This window comes from Candoia aspera, chromosome 1, assembly GCF_035149785.1.
Source record: "Candoia aspera isolate rCanAsp1 chromosome 1, rCanAsp1.hap2, whole genome shotgun sequence".
Taxonomy (NCBI): Eukaryota; Metazoa; Chordata; class Lepidosauria; order Squamata; family Boidae; genus Candoia; species Candoia aspera.
Window position 1 is genome coordinate 10,125,151 of NC_086153.1, and position 27,650 is coordinate 10,152,800.

Sequence of the window (27,650 nt, forward strand, 5' to 3'; positions counted from 1 at the left end):
ATACCTGGGGTTGGCTAGTGCCTTGAAGCACCCCTTCCATGTGAAGACTGAATGAGATACAGCCATCTGGACTTTATTTTTATCTATATTATTAATAATAAGTAATTTTATATTGTATTTTATATATTTATTGTTTTATTGAGGATTTTGTTGTACACCGCCCAGAGTCCCTCCAGTGGGAGGAGACTGGTGGTGACAAATTTGATTGATTGATTGATTAATAAATAAAACTACAGCACCCAGCACTCCCACCAGCGTGTCCAATAGCCATCCCATCTGGAAGTGATGAAGACTGTACTGTAAAACATCCGGCTATCACCGGAAAACCTGAGGTGGATAAAAAGCCTCTCTCCCTAATAAAATAAAGTTCTAGCTGAGGGGATCACCCAATGAAGCAAACTGGCAAGAGATGAAGGTTCGCAGGTATTTTGTCATGTAAGATACTGAATGCAGTGCCCTGGAGAGGCTTTGGTGGCTTTCCAATGGGACAGATAAATTCATGGAAAAAGAAATGGCTATCTGTGTGTTTGTTTTTTTAACCCCAAAGTATCTCTCTACACCTTGAGATCATCTTCTGAAGAATTCTTCAGGAAACTGTAGTGGCAGTGCAGAAGACCATTGTTATTTTGAGGACTTAAGTGACATACGTTGATTTTCTCCCTCACACAAAGAAGATTAGAGTTTACTTTGAGTTATGCTGATGTTTAATGGCTTGTTTTTATTTCTGTTTGGCATGAGGAGGGGGGAGATAAAACCACAACTTGTTTTTTGTAAGCACAAGCCCACTCCTCCAACAGTCCTCCAGAGAGTGTGAAGTAGGAGGGGGGAGATAAAAGAAACCCCCCAGATTGCAGGCCCAGGTTGCAGTCCCTGCTCAGCCATCAAAGCTCCATGGTGAATTTGTGCCTATTCTGCTCTCTTATTCCAAGAGCCAGGGGGTGCAATGGTGAAGGTCCTGGACTAGGAGGGGAGACCCACATTTAAGTCCTGCCTTCAGCCACGGGAGCTCCCTGGGTGACTTCAGGCCAACCTCTCAGTCGAAGAGCCAGTGTGGTGCAGCGGTGACAGTATCAGACGAGGAGTGGGGAGAATCCAGGTTCTAGTCCCTCCCTCACCCATGGAATCTCACAGAGCAACTTTGGGCTTGTCGTTCTCTCTCAACCCAACCTACCTTATAGGTGTCATCCTTCCCAGGTAGACCAGAGAGGAAACATGACCAGGTGAGCTAATTCTACTTTATTGTAAGGCTGCATTAACAGAATCTTGCAAATCTGAAAGTACAAATCTCCTACTGTCTCTTTTTACAGCCTGAGTTAGGGAGGGTCCTTTCTGACTTTCTTTCTTTGCCCGTTATGCAGCTGTGGGCTCCCTCTTCTTTTATCTGATTGTTCCTCAGGCAGAATCTTCCCGCCCCAGGTCAACACCCCCCCCCCCAGGGTTGCTGTTATGGGGAAAATGGGAGGAGGGAGTACTATATATGCTACCTTGAGCTCCTGTATGAAAAACAGGTTATAACTCCAACAGTAAATAAAGCCGCCTAGTATGGGGAAATGGAGGGTACCAGAATGAATTCCCAGCATGAGTGCAAATACCTGCTCCGTCATCTGATGCAATGGTCTCTGTGAGCTCTTTCACCTGCTCTAGACCAGGAGTATTATCCTCCATCTTGCCGTCTTCTAGCAGAGATGTCTCCTTGTCTTCCACGCCGTTCTCCGGAAAGGAAGTGGTGGGGCTGCTGCCATTTCCCACGGAAGGGCTGCTCGGCTTGTTAGCCTTTTGCTGCATTAGCTGCAGAGCAGCCAACTTCATGAACATAAGATACCTGTTGCAGATGGGGGAAGAAGAAAAAAAGGAGCTGGCTCAGTGCATAAAGTTGACAGCAGGAGCAGGCCATATTGAGGCATGGGGGACCCTGACCTTCTGCAGAACATCAGGCGCCCATGAAGACATCACGGGAAAATGGTGGGACTCAAAGGATTTGGGTTACTGTTTGTGTAATTCTGCAGGATTCTAAGGATGGGAATGAGACAGGCGAGATCCTTCCATTCCCTCATCTCTCTCTCTCTCTCTCTCTCTCTCATGCACTTTTTGGGTTGGGAGAGAATGGAAAGACCAGCCCAAAATCAAGATGCAGATGTTCAGTATCAAAGCAATTATATCTCAGTGGAGCAATTTCTCAGCTTTCCTAAAATCCATAGCCAACAGCCCTCATCGCTTTGCAGGGTACTTCTGGCCATGACAAACCAGAATACCTCCATTAAAAAACATAAAACCGACTCTAAACATTCCAGGATCAAAACTGGGGAGGACAAAATAAAGCTACCTATTAGCAGCCTATCATCTGAAGCCACTCAGGAGGCCGTGAGCTGGTGAAGGCCAGAAGGGCAGGAGAAAACTCCTTCTTGGCTGCACGCAATTGCCAGGCACAAGCCTTCCAAGGGGATTGATGCCCCTGCCTTAACTGGATTTCAGCCAAGCCTTCCTCCACCTATCGCCCTTGCTGCTAAACAAGTTTCTGCATTTTATTTATATATACTGGGGGCATTTTGGAACAGAGGAAATGCACAAACCAAAGGTTTACTGTAGCTGGTTCAACAAACCATGATTTGTTATTACATGTGAGAGTTGTCAATACATTACTAATTAACTCTGTGAACCCCTGCATTTCTAAAAGTGGCACTGGGCTTCAGGTAAAATCCTTTTTTCCCTCTTATCCTCGAACTCTGTGCCTGGTGGCAGAGATTCTGCTTCCATACAATAACATTTCAGGAGTGTGGAAGCAGCACACTTTTCTTGACTCTTCCACTTTTTAAAAACCCAAATTCTCTGCCATGCAGACAAGCAACTGCTTTAAAAAAGGCAAGCTTTGTCTCCAACCCTTTGTAACACCCATGCACTAATGTTTTGCGCAGCTTTTCCTATGCTCACTTGAGCTTGTGTTTCTTTTCCCCTTTGGCCCCTTCTCAGCTACAATGGTAAGATTTTAATGTTTTACTGAAGCGGTTGAAAAAAGCTGCTGTGAAGACAGGAGAGGCTGGAGAAACATCTCTGGAACTGGAGGCTTTTAACTGCCAATTCCACAGATGAATTAATAGCAGAGGTCCAAAAACTCGAGATGGCTGCTGCGCCCACAAAAGCAAAGCCACGCCCCCTTTTAAGTGTGTCAAAAGGGGGCGTGGCTTTGATCACATGGTTATTGCTGCCATCTTTTCTGACTTAGCCCTACAGATGCCCCTGAAGAGGCACAGTACAATATGACACAGCCAATCTGAAATCACATCCACTCTAGAGTTCTCCTTGCTTACTAGATTTTTTTTTTAATCCACTTACGCCAGTTGAATTTAGAAAATTAATCTGTCTGCTAATACCCAAAGCAGCCATTCAGATGGACCCCAGAGATTCCAGCCTTCCTGATACTTTCAGGAGCATAAGAGGCAGTGAATATGCCTCTTCCTATTCCTGAATTCTTCAGAAATATTGTGCTACTGTTCACAGTTCCACTTTCAGTGCAGGCTGAAGATTATTTTACTCCCCCAGCCTTTCAAAGGTTAGTTTTAAAAAGGTTGCTTCAAAAATACAGAATCGCTGTAATGTATATTGAATTATCTAAACATAGTTATTTCATTAAATAAATGGCCAATTTATGTTCAATTGCCATGCCAGAATTTCTTTAATTTATGGGAATAGTCATTAAAAAAAACCTTGCTAGAAGAGACAACCAGGTTCAATTTGAGATGGTTAAGCTTAGAACTTTGCAGAGGAAATTATGCTGACAAATCAGTATCTGAGTCTCTATTTTAGAAAAGCATTTTGTATGAAAGGTGTCAGTTTTTAAGAAATACTGGTTGAAATACTATGAACTCAAAAGTTGATAGTAATATATTTTCTATGCTGCTTTTGGAATGAGGTGTCAGTAAATCTTAATACATTCTTAATTAGCAATTTTATATTTCTTCCCTTTGCTGTGCAATTATAAATGTAACAATACACATAGGCAAAACCTGTAAAATAATGTATTCCTGGTGGATGTTTTTCCTCGTAGGTTGCTTTTTAATTCTGTTTCGGGTTGATGACTTTAAAATTTAATTGCTTTGTGAGCTTCCAAGAAGCTTCAGCTGGTAGTTAGGCAAGAAAACTTTTCAGAATAGAAATGTACACTTAAGATCTCTGAACAGATAGCATAACTATGTTGCACAATCCCAAACAGGCCCAAAGGTACCTTAAGCAGAATCTCAACAATAACCTGCGACTCCTCCTAATTAAAGAGAATAGCTGGGTTCATCCAATAAGCTACACCAGGCTAAAATGAGATTGGGAGATTGATCATGTTGCATCAGCCGTGCATCACTTTAAGCCATGATTTAGTTTATTTTGGGCACAGCACAAGATGAGTTTGCTAGCCTGGATTCAGGTTTGGGACACTGGGTGAACTCCCTCAAACAGTAACAAGGGCAATAGAAAACTCAAAGGAGGAACCTGGATTCCTAGCACCATCTCCTACCTACTCCCTTAAAGTTGAAAAAAAATTGCCTTGGAGGTCCAGTAGGGCAAGCTTGCAGTGCACCATTATTTATTATTAGTTATTGCATTTTTATTGCACCTTTCCTCCAAAAGCTCAGGGAAGGTCTTCCTTAATTTGACCTCCACAATTCCTCCAGGAGATAGGTTAGACTTCGATGCTGGCTGTGTTCAGACAGCACATTTAATTCAATTCCTGAAATAACCCATTCTCAAGGTTTGCGCAATAGATGAAGCCATTGGCTAACAAAAAAGACCAAATTCACACAACTTGCTAAGCCACCAAGGAACTATGGTTAACATTAGCCAAACATAGGATGCTGTGTGAATGCAAAAGCCTTCACTTGATCTGATTATTAATAAAGTTGGTGCTATATATCCATGCAAAAAAGTAAAAAATACCAGGATGAGAGCAAAATCAGGGAGTGAAAGAGAGAGAAATACCAAGGTGATTCACCTATGTTCCACAAAGGCATCCACCAGTTCTTGCCGGAGACAGCAAAGCTTGTGTCGATGCTGCTTGGGGAAGCCCATTTTCTGACATTCCTCTGGCATTTCTTCCCCCTCCACTGGCAGAAAATTGAGGTCGGGGGGAAAGGTGCGGAGCAAGTCGAGGATGTAGTGGCGCCCGTCATTGCCAATGATCCCCTTGCATTCCACAGATGAGCACAACTCCACTTCCTCGCTCTTGTCATTGAGGACCATGTGCTTCTGGATCTTCAACGGCCGGCTGGTTTTCTCCAGCAGCTCCAGATACTTGGGGTGGGAGACAACTGTCTTGCCAAAGTCTATTGAGCCATAGATGACACTCTGTTCTTGCTCCCGTTCCAGGATGCCTGGAATGATGGACTGGGCTGTCACTCGGTACCCTCGGTAGTCCACCACCACTGTGCCCAGGGTGTATAGCCCTTCAATGTCCACAGCGTTGTATGTCCGGACCCCATTGAGGTCATTGGTTGGGGCCACGTAGGCAGCCACATCCCCCCCAAAGTCCTTATAGTGGTCCCGGACATCAAAACCCAGGCTGAAGAAGATGTTATTCCAGATAAACATCTGCATCTTGGTCTCCTCGCTTGGGTTGATAGCCATCACATTGCCATCAATGACTGCCATTGCACCTCTGGTGGCAGCTGCAGTGAAGTCACTATGAACCTGGGAAGAGCAAAACAGTCAAGTGATGACTAGATTGCAAGAGGCAGCTACGTTCCTTAATTTGAGCAAATACTTTGCATGCCTGTTTCCAAGTATACCCCAACCTTTCACCTCTGCTTAAAAAGGAATTCATTGGAAAATGCTCTATTAGAGACTTTGGGTGGCTGCACAAGTTTATACTATAGGTAGTCCTCGCTTAACGACCATTAGTTTAGCGATGGTTCAGATTTACAATGGTGCTAAACCTGACTTATGACCAGTCCTCGCCCTTACAACCATGCAGCATTCCTGTGGTCATGTGATCGTGATTTGGGTGCTTGGAAACTTGTTTGCATTTACGACCACTGCAGCGTCCTGCAGTCACGTGATCGCCATCTTCGACCTTACCCAAAGGCTTCCAGCAAGCAAAATCGATGGGGAACCATGTGGTTTGCTTAATGACCACATGGTTTGCTTAACGGCCATCACAAAAATGGTTGTAACATTGGGTCAGATTTGCTTAATGACCACATCACTTAGTGACTGAAATTCCAGTCCCAACCGTGGTTGTTAAGTGAGGACTACTGTAGTCCCAAAGACCACATCTATGCAGCACACTGTCAAATCCCATGCAGTTGGGCAAGATCACAGAAGCAAGAACTAACAGATTTTAGTAAAGTATCTTTAATGCTAGTCTGGGGGAAATACAGCATCTTGGAAACACTAAGAGGACTTCCCAGCTTCATTTATAATGAAGGCAAAGGCTCTTTGAATGAGCTGAAAGGCTTCTTGTCACCTGGGCTAAGTTGCCATTCATGAGACAAGCTGCCAAACTCACCTCTTGCTTGTTGAAGTCTGCTTCTCTTCCCTGCCTTTCTCAGCCTCTTCAAACTTTCTCACACACACTAAGCAAGGGCTCACCCAGGGAACACACCCCAGATGACACAGTAAACCACTCTGGTCGTGGTTTCTCACTCCCGTTCCTTTTAGGTGGCTTCACACTTGCTCAGATTTGTACTTGGTTGCAAAAATGAACGAAATGTGTTCACAGTTGCTCAACTGGAACAGAACTACAGCATGTAGGAAGCTAATCCCTTCCCTGGCCTCTCTGTTTTACAAAACATCTCTTCAGCAGGTGGAAAATAAAACAGGAACAGAAAGCCAGTTGCAGCCACTTCTGCACACTCCCTTTCTATAATCCTAAAGGACTATAGACTACTTAGTAGTCTGGATCTGGAAAACAAGCTGGACTTGATTAAGGTAAACCAGTGTTTTTCATACTCGGCAACTTTAAGAAGTGTGGACTTCAACTCCCAGAATTCCCCCGTGCCCAAGCATGCCAAGTTTGAAAAACGTTGACATAAACTAACTTCTCCCAATCAGCAATTACAAATTGGAATTAACTGCGCTTTCTGAACCACAATATTATCCATGGACTGTGTAACTAAATTCAACCCACAATATAATTTAGCTTGTCACTGTCAACCAAAATGTTCAAAATTCTGAAAAAACTTTCAGTTTAAGGCTTTAGTGCAAAATTCTTCACTGTAATCTTAAAGGAATTAGAAAGTGTAACTAGATTTATAACATATAATTATATATGTTATATATAACCTCCCTTTTCTTGGGGGAGATGGGTGGTGGCAAAATTTGAAAAATAAATAAATGTTGATGTCTAAAAACATAAAAAAAGTTCTCCTCTGGGTTATGTGAACCAAGTTAGTCTCAGCAAGGTGATCCATTAGGGTTAGGCATTCCAGAGTGGAAAAACCAAGGACTGTGGCTTAATTTGAAAGAGCAAAATATAATCTTATATTTCCCATGTATCAAAAATACTTTCCTATACAGATGGTCCTTGCTTAACGACCACTCATTCAGTGACTGTTCAAACTTACGATGCCGCTGAACAAGTGGTACTGCAGTTTTCTTGGCAATGTTTTTCGGAACTGGTTTGCCATTGCCTCCTTCCTAGGGCTGAGAGTGAGTGACTGGCCCAAGGCCACCCAGCTGGCTTTGTGCCTAAGGCGGGACTAGAACTCTCATACCACACCTGATTGGCTCTTGGGCTGAGAGAGAAGACTGGCCCAAGGTCACCTAGTTGGCTTTCATGCCTGAGGCAGGACTAGAACTCTCAGTTCCCTGGTATCTAGCCCAGTGCCTTAACCACTAGACCAAACTGGCTCTCTTATTTGATTTTAATTGCATCTTTTTTTTTGGTCAGCTCAAGGTGGCATACATCTTCCTATTTTTCCCACAACAACAATCTTTTGTTTATACTGTTTCTGTTTTTTTATACCTGTTTTGATTTATTTCCATTCATATGTTTGGTTTTATTCCCCCCTTTTTGTAACTGTACATGAAAAAACATTAAAAAAGGAATCCTCCCAGATATACCAAGATCAGAATGAAAGGGGAAAAGCTTTTTCTTGGACTCCACCCTGTGAAGCTGCAGAATACAGTATAACAGAGAAAATACTCTCATGAAATAACATTTTGAAAAAGGGAACAACCTCATTTTGCTTTTCTTATTATTTCCATTCTAAGGCTCCAATATACAGAACCAGGCTCTGGAAGTAAGGCCCTGATGCTAAGCGATGGAGACCAAATTGTTCACTGCATCAACAACAGGAATTTAGAAGCTGGTATGATTCATCTAGCTCAGCGTTTGTCAACCTTGGCAACTTTAAGTTGTGTGGACTTCAACTCCCAGAATCCCACAGCCAGCATGCTGGCTGTGGAATTCTGGGAGTTGAAGTCCACACATCTTAAAGTTGCCAAGGTTGACAAACACTGAGCTAGCTTAATGCTACCTACAGCTGAGATAGGTCACCTGGTGCCTTCCAGATGTTTATTTTTTTATTATTCAAATTTCTATCACCGCCCATATCCCCCCAAAAAGGGGGATTCTGGGCGGTTATAACTTCACCTTCCATCCACCCCAGCCAGCATACTCTGAGCAAGCAACTCTTCTAAGAGTTGTAATCCAGTAGTTTTAGGCTACCACTGTTTGTAGTTCTAGCAGTTTTAGGCTGCCAATTCTTGGCCTACCTTGAGTGGCAATGGCTATTATTATTTCCTCTAAGTCTTCCTAGAGTTGCCATTGACTGAACTTAGGACAAAATAGCAGCTCTGATGCTAAGTTAGGATTCTTCTCTATTGTTCTCCAGGATCTCAGTCAGACAGACTGTTTGCATCCCCCATTATCTGGAATTTAACTAGGGAAGCTAAGGATTAACCTTAGGACTTTTTGCATGCCAAACGTATGTTTGACCACTAACCCACGATCTCTTTCTTAATAGGAATCTTAGGGGACTGGGACTAAAACAGCAACTGTCAGCTCTTATGCAAGAAATGTCACCCCTGGTCCTTAAAATATCCAGCCCTCTGCAATTTACCTTTGCTTTCAGCAATAGAGTGGCTTATTTCAACAGACTTCAGGAAGAGGATTAGTCTTGGTAAACTTTAATTATTGACCAAAGGAAGTAAATTAATCTTGTATGGTTGGCAGCTCTACTGTGTCTTGCCGCAAGCCAGACTCAATGCTCTCGCTGAAAAGTTCGCAAGTTCCCATTTAGAATTTCTAAGCACTGAGCGCAAAAACAAAATTTCACTTAGGTTTCATCCTTCATGACTATAAGGACTAGAATCTTGAGGTCATGCTTTTTGTCCTCTTTTTCCTGAAATTCACTTTGCCTGTTTCCCTGCAGGGTTTGAAATTTACCTTAAAGATAGCTCGCTCCCTCAACAGCCTTTCTGGCAGATTTTTACGTGGCAGTTCTCGAGTTGTCTGCAATTCTTCATTCCAATCTCTGGTCTGAAAGGAGATCAGGGAAGAGGCGAAATATATTACATACAAGCACACAAAGAAACCAAATGTTGGGGTTGGGGCAATCTTGAGTAGAAGTACAGAATGTGGTCATCTGTTCCTCTCTTAGGTTCATGGAAAGTTTCTGGCTTTTTTAAACCACGGGTTTCCTTTTACACTTGAACTGAGGTATTACATATCATTCTACCATATTAACCAGGATTATCTATGCCTTGCCAGTTCAAATGGATCAAAAAATGGTGGCTTAAATAAACCTTGATCTCGGTACTAAAACTGGGAACACAGCTCATTTGTGAGAGAAGAACTCATGACCTTTTATTTTAAGAAGACAGGAACTGATTTTGCGTCTACTGTATTACCTTGTGTGTAAACACAATTTAGCAGCTCCTGAAATATTACAGTAAAGAGGATGAGCCATTTGGGGAGAGCAGGCATACGATAAACCCAAATGCCATTTACATTCAAATGTATGTAACTTGCATTGATTTATATAATTTCTATTATTGTAAATTGACACAAATGACATAGATTAATAAAAATGATGAAAATCATCTGGACTACATTAAAAACAACAAACAGTATGTTAAATGTGCGTAGCATCCAAATGAAAAATCTGTCTGCTAACCTGAGGTCTGTTAAAACAATGGTTTATTGGGCATGAACCAGATAATATGCTACTTTTATTCACTAAGTGATTTTAAAGCATCAATGCATTTTTTAAAAATAGGGTTTTAGTCCCTAAAAGAGCTTGGGTAATACACCCAAATCAAGGAACTATCATAATACACCCAAATCAAGGAACTATCAACTCAGGCAATCTACCAAGCAGCAAACAACAGCCCAATCAAAGAACTCCCAAGGAGAGAACACCACCCCTACCAACACAAGCAGGGCAAGCCACGGTATGTAAACTGAGAGCAAGGCCTGCTCCCTCTTTGCCCTGAAGATGTTGCCTAGTCTGGCAATGAAACATCTGCAAGAAAACAACAAGCCTCAGAGAGCACCAAGGACTCCATAGTTCAGCCCTGAGCTACAAATATTCGCATTGATTTTTATTCTCTTTCCGCACTTTTGCTTTTTGCTTTCTTTCTTTGTTCTTCTTACTCTCTATTAGTTTGCATTGGTTTAATAAAATTTACAAATAATGTTGTAGAACTTGATTTCTTTTCATTTCTTCTGTATCTCTTCTCACGAGATTCTTCAAAGCTTTAACAAGTCCCTTTGCCATAGAAGAGAATTATCTGTAGCTCAGGGTTGAACTGTGAAGTCCTTGGTGCTCTCTGAGCTCGGTTGTTGGCTTGCAGACGTTTCATGACCCAGCTAGCTAACATCATCAGAGCGAGTGAGTGTGGGGTTTTCTCCCTGTTTGTATACAGTAGCTGCCCTGCCAGTGTTGGTGGGGGTGTGGTTCTCTCCTTTGTAGTTCCTTGATTAAGGTACTGTTTTCTGCTTGATTGTTTATCTGGTGTTAACCCCTGCCCAGATAAACAAGATCACCTTTCCTTTGGCCTCACCAGGACCAGAAGTTTGATTCTCAAAGTAAGGTTTTTCCCATGGGGCTTAAGGTGCCTCACAGGCTGTAGGAATTAATGGAAGGTAGAGACCCCCTGTAAAAGCGAATGAAGAGACCCCAAAGCCCAGGACATCTTTACCTGTTGCTGAGTCCTTGATGCTCTCTGAGCTCAGTTGTTTGCTTGCAACCAATCAACAACCAGCTTGGTTGTTTGCTTGCAAACAAGCTCAGAGAGCACCCAGCACTCCACGGTTCAACCCTGAGCTACAGAGATTCTCTTCTATTGGTCTTTACCTGTCCTGGGATATGTTCTTCGTAGCCCAATCTTGAGGTGTAAGCATCTTCCGCTCTCACGCAATCCATGGCGTGTTCCGCTAGTGGAGCTGTCCAGGTGTACACTTGGAAGGGGGTGGATATTCTCTCTAGTGGGTGCCTCTGGATCCTGGTTTGCAATCAAATGAAGCACAGCAATTATTATAGCTCCTCTTCTAGAACGCACCCTGCCTTTCAAGGGCTGCAAATCACCCACTAAAATCCGTAGGCACCCGCCCTGTGGAACATCTGACCCCTGGAAATTGGACAGGCCCCCACTCTCCCGGCCTTCCAGAAGGGGGTGAAAACATGGCTATGCCACCTCACTTGGGATGGGAGGGGGGGTAGCCATTTTGGGGGGTGGCTTGTTGGTATTTGGTTGTTTGCAAGGAGCAAGCCACTAAGTTACTATGGCAGGGTGAACAGGTCAAACTTAAGTATCCTCAGGTTGGGGTGTGAAAAGAGTGACCATATAAGGTAAAGCTGCTGATCTGCCTGTGGAAGGAACTTGCCTGGACTTGTTTAGTTTCCTTTTTGCTGCCTCTCCTTCCAGTCCTACTCAGAGCGAGTGTGTGTGTATGAGCTTGTAAAGCTTTTGTGCCTATCCAGGATTTCTGGATACGGAAACCTGCTTATGTTTTATGCTTTCTGTAAATACATTTATTTTTATAGAAATGCCTGGTGTGTGTTTTTTCTGATCTCTCGGGCCAAACACTTTCCAGCACTCTGCCACATGGCTGGCACAGTGATGGTGCCAAGCACAAAGTCCGACTCCTGTCTTGAATTTCACATTTTATATCTGATATTTTTCTATTTTTATTGCTATTTAAGTATATCTATACGGTATTGATCTTATATTGTATTGTTTTTTTTTCTACTGACTGTTATTTTATTTGTAAGCCACCCAGAGTTGTTGTGTACGAGATGGGCGGCAGAGAAATTTGATAAATAAATAAATATAGATTAATAGATTAAAAAAAGGGAATTAAAAGCTGTGGGTCTCATTTTTTAATTTTCCAAGCCCCTTTAAATCAAAGCCTCTTCAGCAACTCTGCTGGCTGCGATGTTCCTTCTTTTCCCTTACTGTGGATGTTTTATTTTAGTTCACTGTGGATGTTTTTACTGTATCTTATTTTGCTGTATGCCATCAGGAGCCCAAATGATTCAGCAGCATACACATTTAAATAATAATAATAATTCTCCAGCTAGGACTTCTCAGTGTGAGTTTTGAAACAAGATGCTAAGTATTTAGGCTGTTTTTTAAAATTGTTCTTTGCCTTGGGTGCCCTACTGGCGAAAAGCAGGAATTACAAATAATGCAAACAAATATAATTAAATTTGTAAAAATAAATAAGTAACATGTGCACCCGAAAATGCTTGGAACACAAAGCTTGAGAGGGAAATGGCAAATGAAAAAGTCATCAGCAGCTGGAATGCATAAAGGGTGTTTGTGGGTGTGACAGAGCGTGTGTGTAAAAGGCTAATAGGGGAAGATTACCGTTTCTTCTGCAGAGCTGCAAAATTCCTTTTGAAAGTAGGGCTAATTTGGTTCAGGAGCTCTACCAGGGAATGGCTGAGGAAGCTGGGATTAGCAGGCTTAGGGTTGAAGTTATAGGCTGTGGACCTGCGAGGAAGAAACACGCAAAAGCTCAGTGGCCATGTCACGGCAAGCAACAGCTTTCCCCTCTGACCAGGCGAGGTGAGAAGAACAGCAACTAGCAAACAGCAATTCAGCAGACCACAAGTCAACCCCAGACTGGATTACGCAGATTCTGGATGTAACAGGTTCTTTATGTGGTTTCTGACCAACTCAACTTCTCAACTTAAAGTTGAAAGGTTCTCATGGGGGAACAGGACCCGACTGATCTGCTTCTGACTGGGCATTTGACGTCTGTAAAGAAGTATTACATCACAAAGCTTGGAAGCTCAGGATTCAAGCTCGAACTTTCTGTTTCCTTCAAAAACAGATCCATGGTCAATACTCCATGGGCTCCGAGCCTCTCTGGTCCCCTGGCTCTTTTGGCGTATTTCAAAACCTGATGTTCTCTTTGCCTGCCGATGCTTCCTCTACTTGGCAGTACAAAATATGCAACCCAGGATCCCCATGCAGCCTGCCAGCATCCATTTAGCAGCCCAAGTCACACTCAAAACAGGTGGGGCCAAATGTGGGGGACCCTTTTTTGGGTGGTTTAAAGGGCAAAATAGGTATCTTTGGAGTTGCCGATGCATAAGGAACCCATTTTACCTCCTAAAATTCCTTAGGTTTTTTCTTTCAAAATGATCCCCCAAACCCTGTTGACTTTTGGAGCACAGTCCTTGATATTTGGTACAGCCCTCAAGCTGATGAAACCTCCATACCACTGTCGCTGAATAGCATTTGGGCGATATAAGCAACAGCATTATGACTCAAACAACAGAAATTATATTGGACCCTCCAAATTTGAATAGGAAAATCCGCCAACCCAATGGTAATCATCAGAGATGGCAAATTCTACCCCCAGTGTGAACTTAATGTAAGGGCCATATACTGCCTTCCAAAATCAGTGAGAGATCATTTGTTCAATGCACACATGTGCACCCCGAAGAGATACATGTGCAGGCAGCCCCCAAAATGGGGGCGACCCCAAAGTGAGGCTTAAAAAGACCAGCATCAAAACAAAACATTTGGCCTTTGGCAAGGGAGCTGAGAAAAGGCCAAATAGTTAGCTACTTACTGATTGAGGTAGAAACCTCGGGTAGATGCTGTAATGCTGACATGGCGATCTTCTACTGTGATGACATACAAATACATGAGATCTCCATGCATCTTGCGATTGCCAGGCGGTGGATTCCAGCCACTCATGGTTAGGACTTTTAGGCACTGCAAAGGCTGGGGGGGTGAGGGGCAGGGATAAGGATAGAAGATTTTAGAGAACAAGAGCCACAGATTTATGTTCTTCCTTGGGAGTGGCTAAAACAAAAACAAAAAGGACCATGCAAACAATTTAGATCTTCCAAAATACCCAAACAAATAAACAGACAGACAATTCAGGGCAGTGTTTCTCAACCTTGGCAGCTTTCAGTTGTGTGGACTTCAACTCCCAGAATTCCCCAGCCAGATCCATGGGCTCTGTGGTCTATCTCTCCTTTTGGTAGCTGAGCATAACTCAAGGATCAGCATTCCAAATACATTCTTCTGGATTAAAATGGGGAACACCAAAGCCCCAAATTAGTAAATTAAGCCTTACATGGGTAGAGCAGCAAGAATTCCTATACTTTTTCCAATTATCTTTGCCTCTGCTTGCCTTTCTATTCTCCATCATTTCCAAAACCTCAAATTTTAGACCATTGTTTCCCAACCTTGGCAACTTTAAGATGTGTGGACTTCAACTCCCAGAATTCTGCTGGCTAGCCCACACATCTTAAAGTTGTAGGGGCTGAAAACACTGTTTTAGATTGGTTCCAGGGCAGGAACGTGCTGGCATATACTATGACAGCTTATATTACTTAAAATGTGTAATATAAGTATCTTTATTATATTACTTTTTGATGTTAGATGACTGTTATTTTGAATGCCAACAGATTATCACAAGAAATATTTTTCCTACTGATGAAGACCCACAAGTCTCTTTGGCATTTGATAAACTTTTATTGTTACCAGGGAGGACCAGGAAATACTTGATGGGTGGATAAACTCTGCCACTGCTACTACAAGACAAGCCATGAGTGGGTTAGCTCCCCAATCTTGCATATTCTAAATGCCACCCTTTATTGGACCTGTTTTTTTTTATGTACCTCTTATCTATTTATCTCCAAGGTACATCTGAATTGCACTTTTAATTTCCAGAAAGAGATGTTTTCTCTGATGCTAATTTGTAACTTTCTGGTATGTAATCAAAGCAAAGATGAATGATTTGCAATCAGCTACATCAATACCAGAGACAATGATTATCTTCAGAACAGCTTGATACTACCCAATAAATCAGTGGAAACAGGAAAAGATCCTGTGTTGGTTGATTTTACCCTCTGCCACTCCCAAACTGATTATCTGGGATTAGGCCTTTCTAGTGGTAGTTCCTTGACCTTGGAAGCCTCCCCGCCGTCCGGCAAGTAAACCTACTGCTATCTTTATTATCTTTTCAGCATTAGGCAAATAACTTTTCTATCTTCCACACATAACAACACTGTTTTAAAATTGTACTGCTGCTTTTACTGTTATCGCTTGATTATCTTCTTGTTAATGTTGTATTTCATATAGTATTGCAATATGTGTTTTTATTAACTGCTTTAATCCATTGCTTATTTGCTGAATTTTCATTATGACCCATTTTGAGTTTTTTTTTAAGAGGAAGTGGTACCCGAACATTTCAATCAATCAATCGATCAATCAGAAGAGTCATAGACAGAGATACTATTCTAGACAGCTGAGTGACAGTTTTGGGATAGCATGAAGAATTATACACACACAGCTACAAACACACAACAAACTGGTGTGCGGCCTGTCTTCAGAGGTATGTGACCAAACAGCACACTTCTTCATTAAAGGAAAACCAATCCAGAGTATCCATCAGGGACAAGTTGGCAAAGAGGTGCCCCTGCCACCAAAAGGATGACCTGCTCTTATTTCCTGCAACAGCTCAGCGATGTACAACTTGAGACAGTGACCAACTTCACCTTCCAGAAAGGCGCTCATCCACATCTCTAATTTGGCATTTCATATTATTTTGCATTTTATCGGAGCGCAGTATTTTGAGATCGTTATTGGCTGGGTTTACTTATTCCCTTAAACCATGATTTGACTGGAATGGATAAGGGAGATGTGTCTGAACCACGTATCACATACATACAAACTACAAATTATGGTTTAGTGCGATGCATGAAGCCAACTACAGTCTAGCTTGACTTGCCTCTGTGTTTATGATATGCTTCATAAAGTCTTGGTGGCGCCTTAGCAGAAAAGTGGTTTAAATGTAAGAAAGAAACAGCTCTGGACTTTGTTCCTTCTAGTGACTGATTGGAGAGGAATAACAGCCAGCCCTTTGGATTCAGAAAACCATTAACTCATAGTATTTCCTTGAAATACACTTGGGATCTCTTGTCCTGCAGCAAAACATAGAGGTTCTTCCTAGGATGGGAGGTGGGTAGAATCACACAGGCAGCCAGAAAAAGATGATGATTTGGGAGAAAGTGACTTCTGCAAAAGTTCAAACAAGCGGCACTCCTAAAATTGATCTGCGCTGGCACTTAGAAACATTCTAGGGTTGCAGGAAGTGTCCTGAACCTGAAGCGCCCAGAAGCGGCTGGACGTTGCTCTGCATTCCACACAGCTGCTTCTCACTCAATGGGGCATTTCGCGTTTGGAACAGTCCACACCTGAAATGTTTCCCACGTCCTTAGAAATCTCCTCCTCTGCTACCATGACAGATTTCAGGAGCTAAGCAGCGAGTGCTCTCGGAAGCTCTGCAGTCAAAAATACACTTTGCATGCGGTGGGTCCCAAGGTCAGTGCAAACCAGCTGCAAGCTGGGCTTGGAAAAATTCTTATCCAAGACCAGGACAAGCTGTTACGATTTAACAGCCAATCGTGAACTAATATGACTAAGGACCTGCCTTGGTACAGGTAGTCCTCGTTAACGTGGGACCAGGAACTCTGTCGCTAAGCGATGTGGTTGTAAAACGCAACATCACGTGACTGCTCTGACTCACGATGGCAATGCTGGCACTTTCTATGGTTGTTGTTAAGTGAATCCTATGCAGTCACAGCATCCCGCGGTCATGTGATCACCACCTGCGACCTCCTGCCAGCTTTACTATTGACTTTACTTGTTGGAGGCCAGCAGCGAAGGTCACAAATGGCCATCATGTGACAGTGGGACTTTGCGGCCATCGTGACTGTGAGCCAGCTGCCACGTGCCTGGATTGCGATCATGTGACCATGGGGACGCTGCGATGGCCGCAACTACGAGGACCAGTCGTAAGTCCCACTCGTTCAGCGCCGTTGTAATGGAACGGTCACTGAATGAGTGGTCGCTCAACGAGGACTACCTGTATAAGGCTTCCTGTATTTTTAGGAGGAAAATAAACCTTCTTGCATGCAGAGGTTGGGTTACTTTGATTTCTATTTCTTCTGAAAATATATTCCACCAGCAAAACACCTGCGATACCCAGAAATAACATTAAGGAGCTGTCATGAGTAAGGATGGTGAGCAGGGGGCTCCCATCCAGACTGTCAAGCGCATGCGTAGCACTGATGAATTGTTCAGCCATTCAAAGAGACACAGATCGGGACCGCCTTAACCCTTGGGGGTTATATGTCTGGGTTTTCCCACGCTTCTTCAGTTTGTTAGGATTCCTGTTAAGTACTAGCAATAAATATTAGAGACCAGTTCCTTGTCTCAGTGTGTTTCCTGGTTGTTAGGACATCAATCCTAACAAACTCCTACTCCCATCGAAAGAGGGAGGAACAAGCAATTAAGGAGATACGTTTAGAAATGTCTTCAGAAAACCAAGAAATGCTGCTTGCCATCCTTACTCATGACAGGAGCAATCCTGATGGTAGCATTTCAGTGCTTTTTCCTTTGGAATTTACAAAGGACAGGGCTATCTTCACAACGCTGCTGACCAAGCAACGCTGCCCGCTTGTTGGCCTCCTTGGCATGGAATACTAAAAGGTGGGGTTTATCTGAGAGGCGACAAGAGAGTGGAAACGGCCTCGCGTTTCAAGCAAGTGCAGGAAGAGATGACGGGCTTCCCTACTTGCAGTTCTACAGACACTACCTTCCAGTCTCTGTTCTGAGGCTGAAGAGGGCAGAGCAGCCTCTCTTTGCTCCCGGGTAAGATGTGCTCAGGGGGGGTGCAGTCAATCTGCTCCATTTCTGCACCCTTCTTCTTCCGCTTGCCGCTGTCTAGAATTAAAACATCGGAGGGGGGGGGCGAGACAGAAAAAGAGATTAGCATCACGGTTGACCCAGTGGGCGAACTTGGAACAGGGGACAAATTAATTCATCTCCTCCTCTGTGGCCCAATTCACACTTCAGAGAAGAGACCATGAGGACTGGAAAGTTGGTCCTTAGAAAGAGAAGGGGGAAAACATCCTCATTCTCTGGTATCTGAATCAGCTACCCTGGAAAGTCAGAATCCTGTCTGATTCTTCCCCCTGTTGCCACTCAGGGTCAATTCAGCTTGCTGTGAATGTTTCCTTAGGGCACATGGTACAGGTAATCCTCGACTTACGACCATTCATTTAACGATGGTCCAAAGTTACGACGCCTCAGAATGGGTGCTTTTCTGGGCACTGAAAAATGTTGCAACCCCTCCACAGTCACATGATCGCATTTCAGGTGCTTGGCTCACATGCACAACCAGTTACAGCATCCCACAGCCACAAGATAGTGTTTTGTGACGTTTTTGCTGGATTCGCTTCATGAGTGCAGTGATTTGCTTAACCCATGATTTATTTAACAACTATGGTCATTTGCTTAACAGCTGCCATAAAAATGGTAATAAAATCAGGTCCGGTCACATGGTGGCTCAACTTGCAACTGCAACGACTTACGATGGAAATTCTGGTCCTGATTGTGGTCGTAAGTCAAGGACTACCTGTAGTTCACATGGGAGGGGCACCTCATAGGCTTGATTGTGATTGCAACTCATGTGTATATGGGGTGGGGGTACCTTCTACTACCACATTAGCAAGCTTAGGCATGCCATTCTGACTTCAGGTGGACAGGCTTCTCTGATGGGACATGCTTTGATTTAAAAATATCCCCTCCAAATACAAAGGTGGTATGTTCAGGAGCCATGTACTAGCTCAGCCGTTTCCTGAAATAAGCTATCACATCATACATCAGGGATGCTCTATGCAGAGAGGTGCCATCATGTATGTTCCACTATCAGTCCAAAACGGTACAATGCAGGCATAATGTAAAACTATGCTTAAAAACCTGAGCCTTTGAAGCAATTTCTAGGACCTCTTTCTCTTCCGTTAAAAAAACAAAAACAAAAAAACAAAAAACACAAGTCTTTCAGCCTAAATCAGTGTTTCTCAACCCTGGCAACTTTTAAGATGTGTGGACTCCAACTCCCAGAATTCCCCAGCCAGCATGGCTGACTGAGGAATTCTGGGAGTTGAAGACCACACATCTTAAAAGTTGCCAAGATTGAGAAACACTGCGCTAAATGCACTGAAGGCAATTCTGAGGACTTTTTGTATTAAAGCTGCAAAATTTCAGAACAAAACACACATACTATACTGGACAATTATTTGCATATCCCCATTTCTTTCCTGCCATGTTTTCATTTGCTCAACTGCCAAACTCTCTCACAAGTACATTTTCTTTCTCCTGTGCCTGCAACAGCTGAGCTCTGATTGGATTTGGGTACAGAATCCTGTGCCCAGACTCTCTTTGAAAATGCAAAATGAAAAGCAAGTTTCTAACACAGGGTTTCTCCGCCAGGGTTCCGTGGCACCCTAGGGTTCCATGAGAGGTCACTAGGGGTTCCTGGGGAGATCACGATTTTTTTTAATAATTATTTCAAATTCAGGCAACTTCACATTAAAGAGGCAAGTTTCATTCTTTATTTTCAGTTTAAGAACACTGTCAATGCATCTATACAGGCCTCCACATGAAACAAATACAATGATTTTGTAACTTCTGGCCTGTATTTGAACCCAAATCTGCAGGGTTCCCCAAGGCCTGAAAAATATTTCAAGGGTTCCTCCAGGGCCAAACGGTTGAGAAAGGCTGTTTTAACACGAGGAGGAGGAAAGAATACAAAGGAATCCCCTGGAGCAGAAACTTCAGTATCTTACAGTTTTTGTATCAAAACACCCTATGCAAATTTACTGAGAATGAAGATTGCAGAGTTCAGTAGGATTCTGTAGAAGAGGTGTTTTGCAGAGTATCTTCCCAACCGCATTGCTCAAAGGATCAAGCTACTGCTTCCTCATGGACATTTAGCGCATCTGCTTTGAAGGCCTCTCCACGTGCCTGCGGATGCGCAGAAGACCCTTTTGCTATGATTGCTGTGGAAGTGAAGTGTCTTCTGTCCTTGTGCAGTAACAGAGAGAGGCCCTCAAAGCAGCTAAGAGCTGCGGTGCTTTGATATCTCCAGCAACCGTTTCAGACACGCACTTTAGCCACCTCGTGACCGGTGCTTTGCACAGCCTCAGGATTGACCTCTACTTGAATGAGATCTTTATATGCAGACTCGGGTTTTTTGTTCCCTGCATCCCAAATCTGGAGGTCGGATAGATTAAAAGGGAAAAAGAACCAGGAGCAGAAAACATGTTGGGGGTAGAGTAGAGGTGACAGAAGAGCACCGCTTGGAAACGTATGCAAGAATTTTTTTTCCCAATGATCATCAGTATCACAGCATCCTGAATTCATATGACTTGTCAGCAGTGATGGGAAAAGCGTTCGCCTGGTTCACCAAATCCCATAAACAGCTTTCTTTGCAGTGGTTCCATTAGGACAGGATTTTAGGGAAGGGCTTGGTCAGTAGAATAGCCAGAAGGTCTCTAATGCAGCAGCTTGTCAGGTCTGGATTTTAGTGACGTAACTATGCATTACCATTTCAGGAAGGTGCATGCCGGTAAGACAACTAAGCCCAAAGTCTGAAATGATACAATTGCCCCACTGCTACTCCGCAAAAAGCCTTCCAGAACACCTGAAAAATCTGACTAAGGCTTTTGTTGAAAGAACAAACAGTCGCCTGATGCCTTAAAGATTACTGAATGAATGACCGCATAAACTAGGGATCAGCAGCCCACCATGTCACAGGGACTATGGTGGCCATCATCATCCCTGTTGTCTGCAAACCTTCCAAATCCAATGGGAATTTAAGTCATCTTTTTTAATGTAAAAGAAAAGTCAAAATCCCAAAACAACTTGGATACGATTCTGGCACGCAGTGACAAGATCTGGGAAATTAGGGATGAATTTTGGGGAGGCACTCGGGGGTGGTGATGTGATGCTACTTGTGGCCTGATGTCAGCCTCACCAGGTGGACCAGACAGGAAACACAACCAGATCAGCTAATTCTACTTTACTGTAAGGCTACAGTGACAGAATCTTGCAAGTCTGAAAGTACAATTCTCCCCGCATCTCCTTTGCCCCAGAGAAATTAGGGAGGGTCCCTTCTGAGCCTCTTGCCCCACCCGCTATCCAGCTGCAGGCTATGCTGCCTCTTATCTGACCATTCCCTAGACAGCGTCTCTGGGTTCAGTCTCCCAAGGTCTTTCCCATATACCATTACATCTGTAGACCCTGACATAAACTTTTGTGGACTACTGACGAACCCTTACATGGTAGTAAACTTATACTTCTTGCTGGCTTGGTGGTGGTTCTTGTTTTCCTGAAAAAAGTTAAGGTGGCTACTTTTTAAGAAATGGAAGACTTGAAGTCAGCCGAAGTTTGTAAACTTAATTTTAAACAGCTCTGGCTAATGGACACAGTAAAATTACTTCTCTATGAAGTTACAGAAAAGCTATCCTTACAAGGGTACAAAGCACATAGGTACCCTGCAAAGCTATGCCTCCACCTTAGGCTTGCCTTCTCCATGGGCCACATCAGAAGAATTTGCATAATGACACCAGGGACTCAGGACTAAGCAAGACATTTTCTTCCACTGCAGAAGCACATGTTTCTGCATACCTCCAAGGTCTCCATCGGTGAAGACGCTGAGGAATGACAGCGAGTTGCAGTCAACGCCATTGAAGGCATCGGATGGATCAAGGCTCTTGAGGAGATCACGGACATGACGGATGTGTATCCGAGCTTCTCGAACAGTGTATGGCTCTGGGAAGATTTTAGGTATGTAGAGGAGTAGACATAAATAAAAAAAATCTCATTATTCAACTGGAGTAATCTGTCTTGTTTCTTTATTAGAGTCATACCCCACCTTTCTACTTACATAGAAAACATGATTCACAATACTTCAAATGGAAATGCAATATTAAAAAGGTTAAAATTGATAATGACACTTTATTTTGAAAATCTGGATGCCAGGGCCCCCTGACACCAGACATTACAGCAACCTTTCTTATGATAGCCCATCCAGTTATACCAAATATCCCCAAATTCCAGCCAACATGCCTTGGATCAACCATATCTGGAAGACACCATCTAGAGCAGGGTTTCTCAACCGTGGCAACTTTAAGACACGTGGACTTTGACTTGCAGAATTCCCCAGCCAGAATTCTGGGAGTTGAAGTCCACATGTCTTAAAGTTGCCAAGGTTGAAAAATACTGATCTTGAGAGAAGGTGCCTAACTGGATTCTTATGAAGGACCTTTCCTTCCATTTACCCTGCTCTAGATACCAACTCTTACCTTCAACTACCTTTAATACTGAGTCTTCTTGTAACCCTTCAATGGTCTTCAACTCAGCAAAGTTATCGAGAACATTGCCATCCAACTGCAGAGAGAAACACGTTCGGTGACAAGTATCCTCACGGTCCATCAAAACTTGGTGGATCTCCTGAACCATCTCTTGAGGAGACACCTTGCCGAACAGGGAAACAGAGAGGAGAGAGAGTCACAATTATCATCAGTTTTCTTTTAGAAATTCCACGGGGCATGTGAAAAGAGTTTTCAAAATATACGATGCATGCATGTAGAGCAAAATGCACATTGAAATCAGATCTACTCTGTTTGGAAAAAAGAGGCAAAAAGGGAGGGATAAAACCAACCCAAGTACCAGAAAAGTACAGTGGGAAGCAATTCACTAAACACTCAGATGAAACCAGAATTCTCAGCACCACCTGCAGTTTGAGAGAAATCTGAATCTTCCACTCTAATGACCACAGAGCAGTCTTAACCACGCAATCTGACTGCGTACAACTATGTACAACTAATGAGTTACAGCTAAAAACTAATGAATGAAATCCCACACCCCAAACAATAAATAACCAGCTTGGGTAGGAGTCAGATTCTTGCTCAGTCTCTGAGCAATGAGATTCATCATTTCTAGTTGGAGGTTTTCTCTCTCAACATGGTCACAAAACACGCTATTTGCTTGTGGAGATATTTTCACCTGTTGTTCCATCCAAAATATCACAGGCAGACCATCTATGAGTGACAATATATACATATGCACAGACATCCCACTCAGAGCCCTCAGGCTCGGACAGAAAACTACCTGCCTAACGTACTTCCCAGAGTTCTCACGAGGACAAAATGCAGACAGCGAGGATGGATAAGGCAAAATGCTGGCTAGGTGTGAAGGACCAATTCTGATCATCCAAAGCCAACAATGCTTTATGGAGAGATGGTGTTGCAGTCTAGCAGATCTGAAGAGTGAAGGATTAGGAAAGGCTTCAGGATTATTATACTGAATAATAAAGTCCTTGGAGGAAAGGTGGGATATTAAAATGCAGTACTTTCTTTGAAAGCAGCTATCAAAAAAGTTAATAAATAACCGTGTTAATTCAGAGAGCAGAAACAGGAGGAGATACAGTCTTCATCCCCAATCCTACAGAAGAGGCAGAATCCAAAACGCACATACAGGAATTTGATTCCTTCTGTAAGTGAGGATGATGATCCACAGCTTCTGGTGTGCTGTTACACACAGGAAATGTGGTGATGTAAGATACATAAGGTGGCTTGGCGTGGCTCCTCTGGACATTCAAATCAAACTATTTGTCTGACTTGGATCACACATAGGGCTAAGCCAGGAGTTGGAAAAAAGCTGGCCACAATATGACTAGATATTACCACTGGACACAGGTTAAATTTAAAAAGTAAAATAAATGGCCAAAGTAAAATAAAATGGCCAAAATAAAGAGTCAAATCTTACAAGACCTGTACTTACGGGAGATCTTGTAATAGTTTGGGGCATTTAAGTATTCTTTAACTCTGCAAAAACACACAATAGCTTTCAAAAATTTCTGGCTCCCATGCTAAGCCACAACAAATTTTGTTTAGCTTTTGCTTATAATGTTGTGCAGATTCAGCTGTTATGGTTTTATGGCTTCATCTGTTGGTAGACCCAGCCAACTGTGGCTTGTTAATCAAACCATGGCTTAACACAATGTGTGAACAAACTCTCAGAATGGGGTGGGGGGTTGGTGCCTTCGAGTCAGTGTTGACTCCTGGCAACTGCCAAGACAAGTCCCTGCAGTTTTCTTGGCAAGATTTCAAAAGTGGTTTGTCATTGCCTCCTGAGGGAGGGCTGAGAGAGAATGACTGGCCCAAGATCCCCCAGCTGGCTTCGTGCTGAAGGAGGGACTAGAACTCACAGCCTCCCGGGTTCCAGCCTGGTGTCTTAACCATTACACCAAATTGGCTCTCTTTCAGAATGGTCTAGGCCAGTATTTTTCAATCCTGGCGACTTTAAAATGTGTGGACTTCAACTCCCAGACTTCCCCAGCCAGCATGTGGACGTGGGCCTCTATCTCTCCTCTGAAGCCTACCCTATAGAAAATCCCCAACGTGTCACTCCATCCAAATGTAGTCTTTCTTGTTTTTTTAATAGAAATGCATTCAATCAATTCAACACACTCCAGAAGAATTTAACCCATGGGGAGAATTATTTACTTTCCCGCTCATTTGAACTTTGGCCAAATTGCACAAGATTGTGTAAACAGAACTGTCAAAGAAGCTAACATCTGGAGAAGCCTGGTCTTTTTAGACTGTTTCTAGTCCTTAAAAGAGTAAAGAGATGAAAGCCAAGTGAGGATTTGGCAGGATTATTAAGTGACCCAGAGAGGGTTTGGGTATTTAATGGTCCTTCACATCAAAAGGGTGGAATAAATTTTCATAAATTTTCATTTAAGAACACCTAAACAAATTAAATAGATGCCTCTTTCAGGAGAAAGCTAAATAGAGCGTCATTTATTCTGCAATTACTCCACGTGGAACAGCAAGTAAATTTAACAAATTTACTTGCCTAGTTCTGGATCACTGCATCTCGAATGAGATTTCACCAGGAAATGCTAATGCATTTTGTTGGGAATTTGGGGGTCAGCAGTTCCTACACATCTGGAGGGCACCAGGATGGGGAAGACTAATCTGAGGCAGTAACTGCTAACTAAACTGGCAGAGTAACAGAGGATTCATCAAGGTTTGAGACTTGCAGAGAAAGTTAGACCCAACAGCTTTGCAGAAATACTCACTTGCAGGGGGAAGGGTTCTACTGCCGGCGCATGGACTTTGACTGTGAAGCCGGTGTCCTGGATGACGATGACCTCTTGGTCGTCTGTATGGTTTGGGTCTTCGTGGTCATTTTGCCTGGTCTCCTCCTTGCCGTTCTCGTGCAAGCTGTCCCCGTTCATCAGAGCGATGGCGGAGGGGGGTTCCTCTGGCCATGGGAAAGAAGGAAAATATGGTTTATAGCTAGCCGGGGACTTTGAACAGCAATGGTGCTGATCCCTCACAGCAGTGAAGTTAGACCATGTCCTCATGACTGCCCTAAAGGATGCCCTAAAGCAGTTGATCTCAGGACCCCTTTACATTCGACGACATACGATTGAGGACTCCACAGAGCTTTGGTTTATGTGGGTTATATCTATCAATATTTCCTGCATTAGAAATTAAAACTTGGAAATTTTAAAATATTTATTTGACTTTGCAGACCCCCTGAACGGTTCACACTTTCATAATTTCTGCCCTAAAGCATTTGAAAAAGGAAACAAAAAAACCCAAAAACCAACTTTACAACATCACTTTGCCCCCAGCCCTAAATTAAGGGTCATTTCAAGCCATCCAAAGGTCGCCCCCTCCATCTACAAGTTGCTTACTATAGTGCCAAAAATCCATCAGCTGGAAATACTGTTCTCTGGTTTATACCTATTGCTTTATGTATCTTTTAATCTTTTTGGTTGGATGTTCTCAAATGGTGATGGAGTGAAGCTGTATTTTAAGGAGTTTTGCACCATTTTAAGTTCCTTCTCTTGAAAGGTAACACATTAGCAAAAGAATAATAATAATATTAATGTTCCAACAATATTGGTATTGATACCAATATTAACACATCCAACTTCAGACAACATTTTCTTTAGTTTTGATAGCCTAATAACAAAACTAGCATTTTTTAAATTGTCCTAGTCGTGAAAATTATTACAATCACTTGATCTACTCATGTTACCTAGAAATTTATCAGGAGGTTAAGATCTGCCTTCTGCCCTCTTCAAGCAAAGCCCTCGTAGTAGTATGGGAAACACATTTAAATCTGTCCATTAAATTGGTAATATGCAATGAATTACTATTGCCAGATTTCTTACAGGATCCCTATCTCACCCTTGTTTTTTCCAGCCCAACAAGTATGGCTCACCACAGGTGCAAATAACCAGTCATTTATTTGATTTGACTGACCTGACTCAACTTGAATAGTACCCACTACACTACGCTGCCTCTCAAAGATCAGCACATTGGGCACAGAGATTACTTGAGAATGCATCCTGACTAATCGTGGCCTTCCACAAACCAGCTCAGGATTTGAGCTCACTGGTCAAAATGAGGTCATACTGGGGTGCAATTTGACTGTTAGTATTGTTCCCAGACCATAGTTTGAGGAGAAGGAGAAAGAGGAGGAGGAGACAAATCCAAGTCCCCATTGATAATCAGGTCTGCAACAGGGGGCATTAAGCTATCCAAACCACTGCTTTAAACAGAAGGCATTCTAAAAATGTAAGAGGCCAAAAGTTAAATTTCACTGGTTTCTGTCTCTTGCTCTCCTGGCTTAGGAGAAATTGGAATTTTAACTGATCTCTTTTCTCTCTGGTCTAAATGAGTGTTACCCTTTTTTTTGGGGGCCTGGGGAAATGCATTTCAGGGAAAGGTAGGGAAAATGGCAGTTAATGGAGGAAGAAAAGAGGCATAATGCTGAGCAAAGGCACAGGGAGAGGGAAAAAAAAATCACCTAATTAGTTCAGTTTGAACAATCCTCTTTAATTAAAGCCACCACAAAACGGGTGTAGACAAACCTCTGATGTAGCTTTAACCTGTTTCCTGACAAGATGCATGGATTGCCCCCCCCAAACCCCAACCCTGCTTGCCTCAAGGCAACCTGTGTGTGTGTGTGTGTGTGCGTGTGTGTAACAGATCACACTATTTTGTTCTTTCAACTGTAAAGAAACAAAAGTTGATCAAACTCAATTCATCACAGGTAGTGTTTAAACAGAGACCAGATAGCCATCTGTCAAGGGTGCAGAAGTAGTAGACTCCTGCCTGAGATGGCGGATTGGACTAGATGATCCTCAAGGTCCTTTTTAACACTGCCAGTCTATGACTTTGTAATCTTCGGGTTTTACTCATTCTGGAAGAGAGCAGTTCCAGATTCAACCTCCTCATAAGCTCCATGGCTGATGGCTTTGGACCATAGGCCACCTCTCAGCCTAGAGAATAGTTGTGAGAAGGAGCTTTAATTTCTTA

The 27,650-nt window shown here is 42.9% G+C and overlaps 1 protein-coding gene across 1 annotated transcript in view; it reads right to left on the reverse strand.

The window, feature by feature from the left end:
- CLUH (clustered mitochondria homolog) overlaps positions 1-27,650 on the reverse strand; it is an 89,521-nt gene that overhangs the window by 31,354 nt on the left and 30,517 nt on the right. Inside the window, exons 2-11 of the mRNA XM_063297110.1 lie at positions 25,394-25,578; positions 22,611-22,782; positions 21,934-22,077; positions 18,056-18,183; positions 14,015-14,169; positions 12,799-12,924; positions 11,283-11,430; positions 9,371-9,463; positions 4,976-5,670; positions 1,593-1,822 (exon numbers count right to left, since the gene is read on the reverse strand). Of these exons, the coding sequence (XP_063153180.1) occupies positions 1,593-1,822; positions 4,976-5,670; positions 9,371-9,463; positions 11,283-11,430; positions 12,799-12,924; positions 14,015-14,169; positions 18,056-18,183; positions 21,934-22,077; positions 22,611-22,782; positions 25,394-25,578 (2,076 nt within the window). The remainder of the gene's footprint in view (positions 1-1,592; positions 1,823-4,975; positions 5,671-9,370; positions 9,464-11,282; positions 11,431-12,798; positions 12,925-14,014; positions 14,170-18,055; positions 18,184-21,933; positions 22,078-22,610; positions 22,783-25,393; positions 25,579-27,650) is intronic.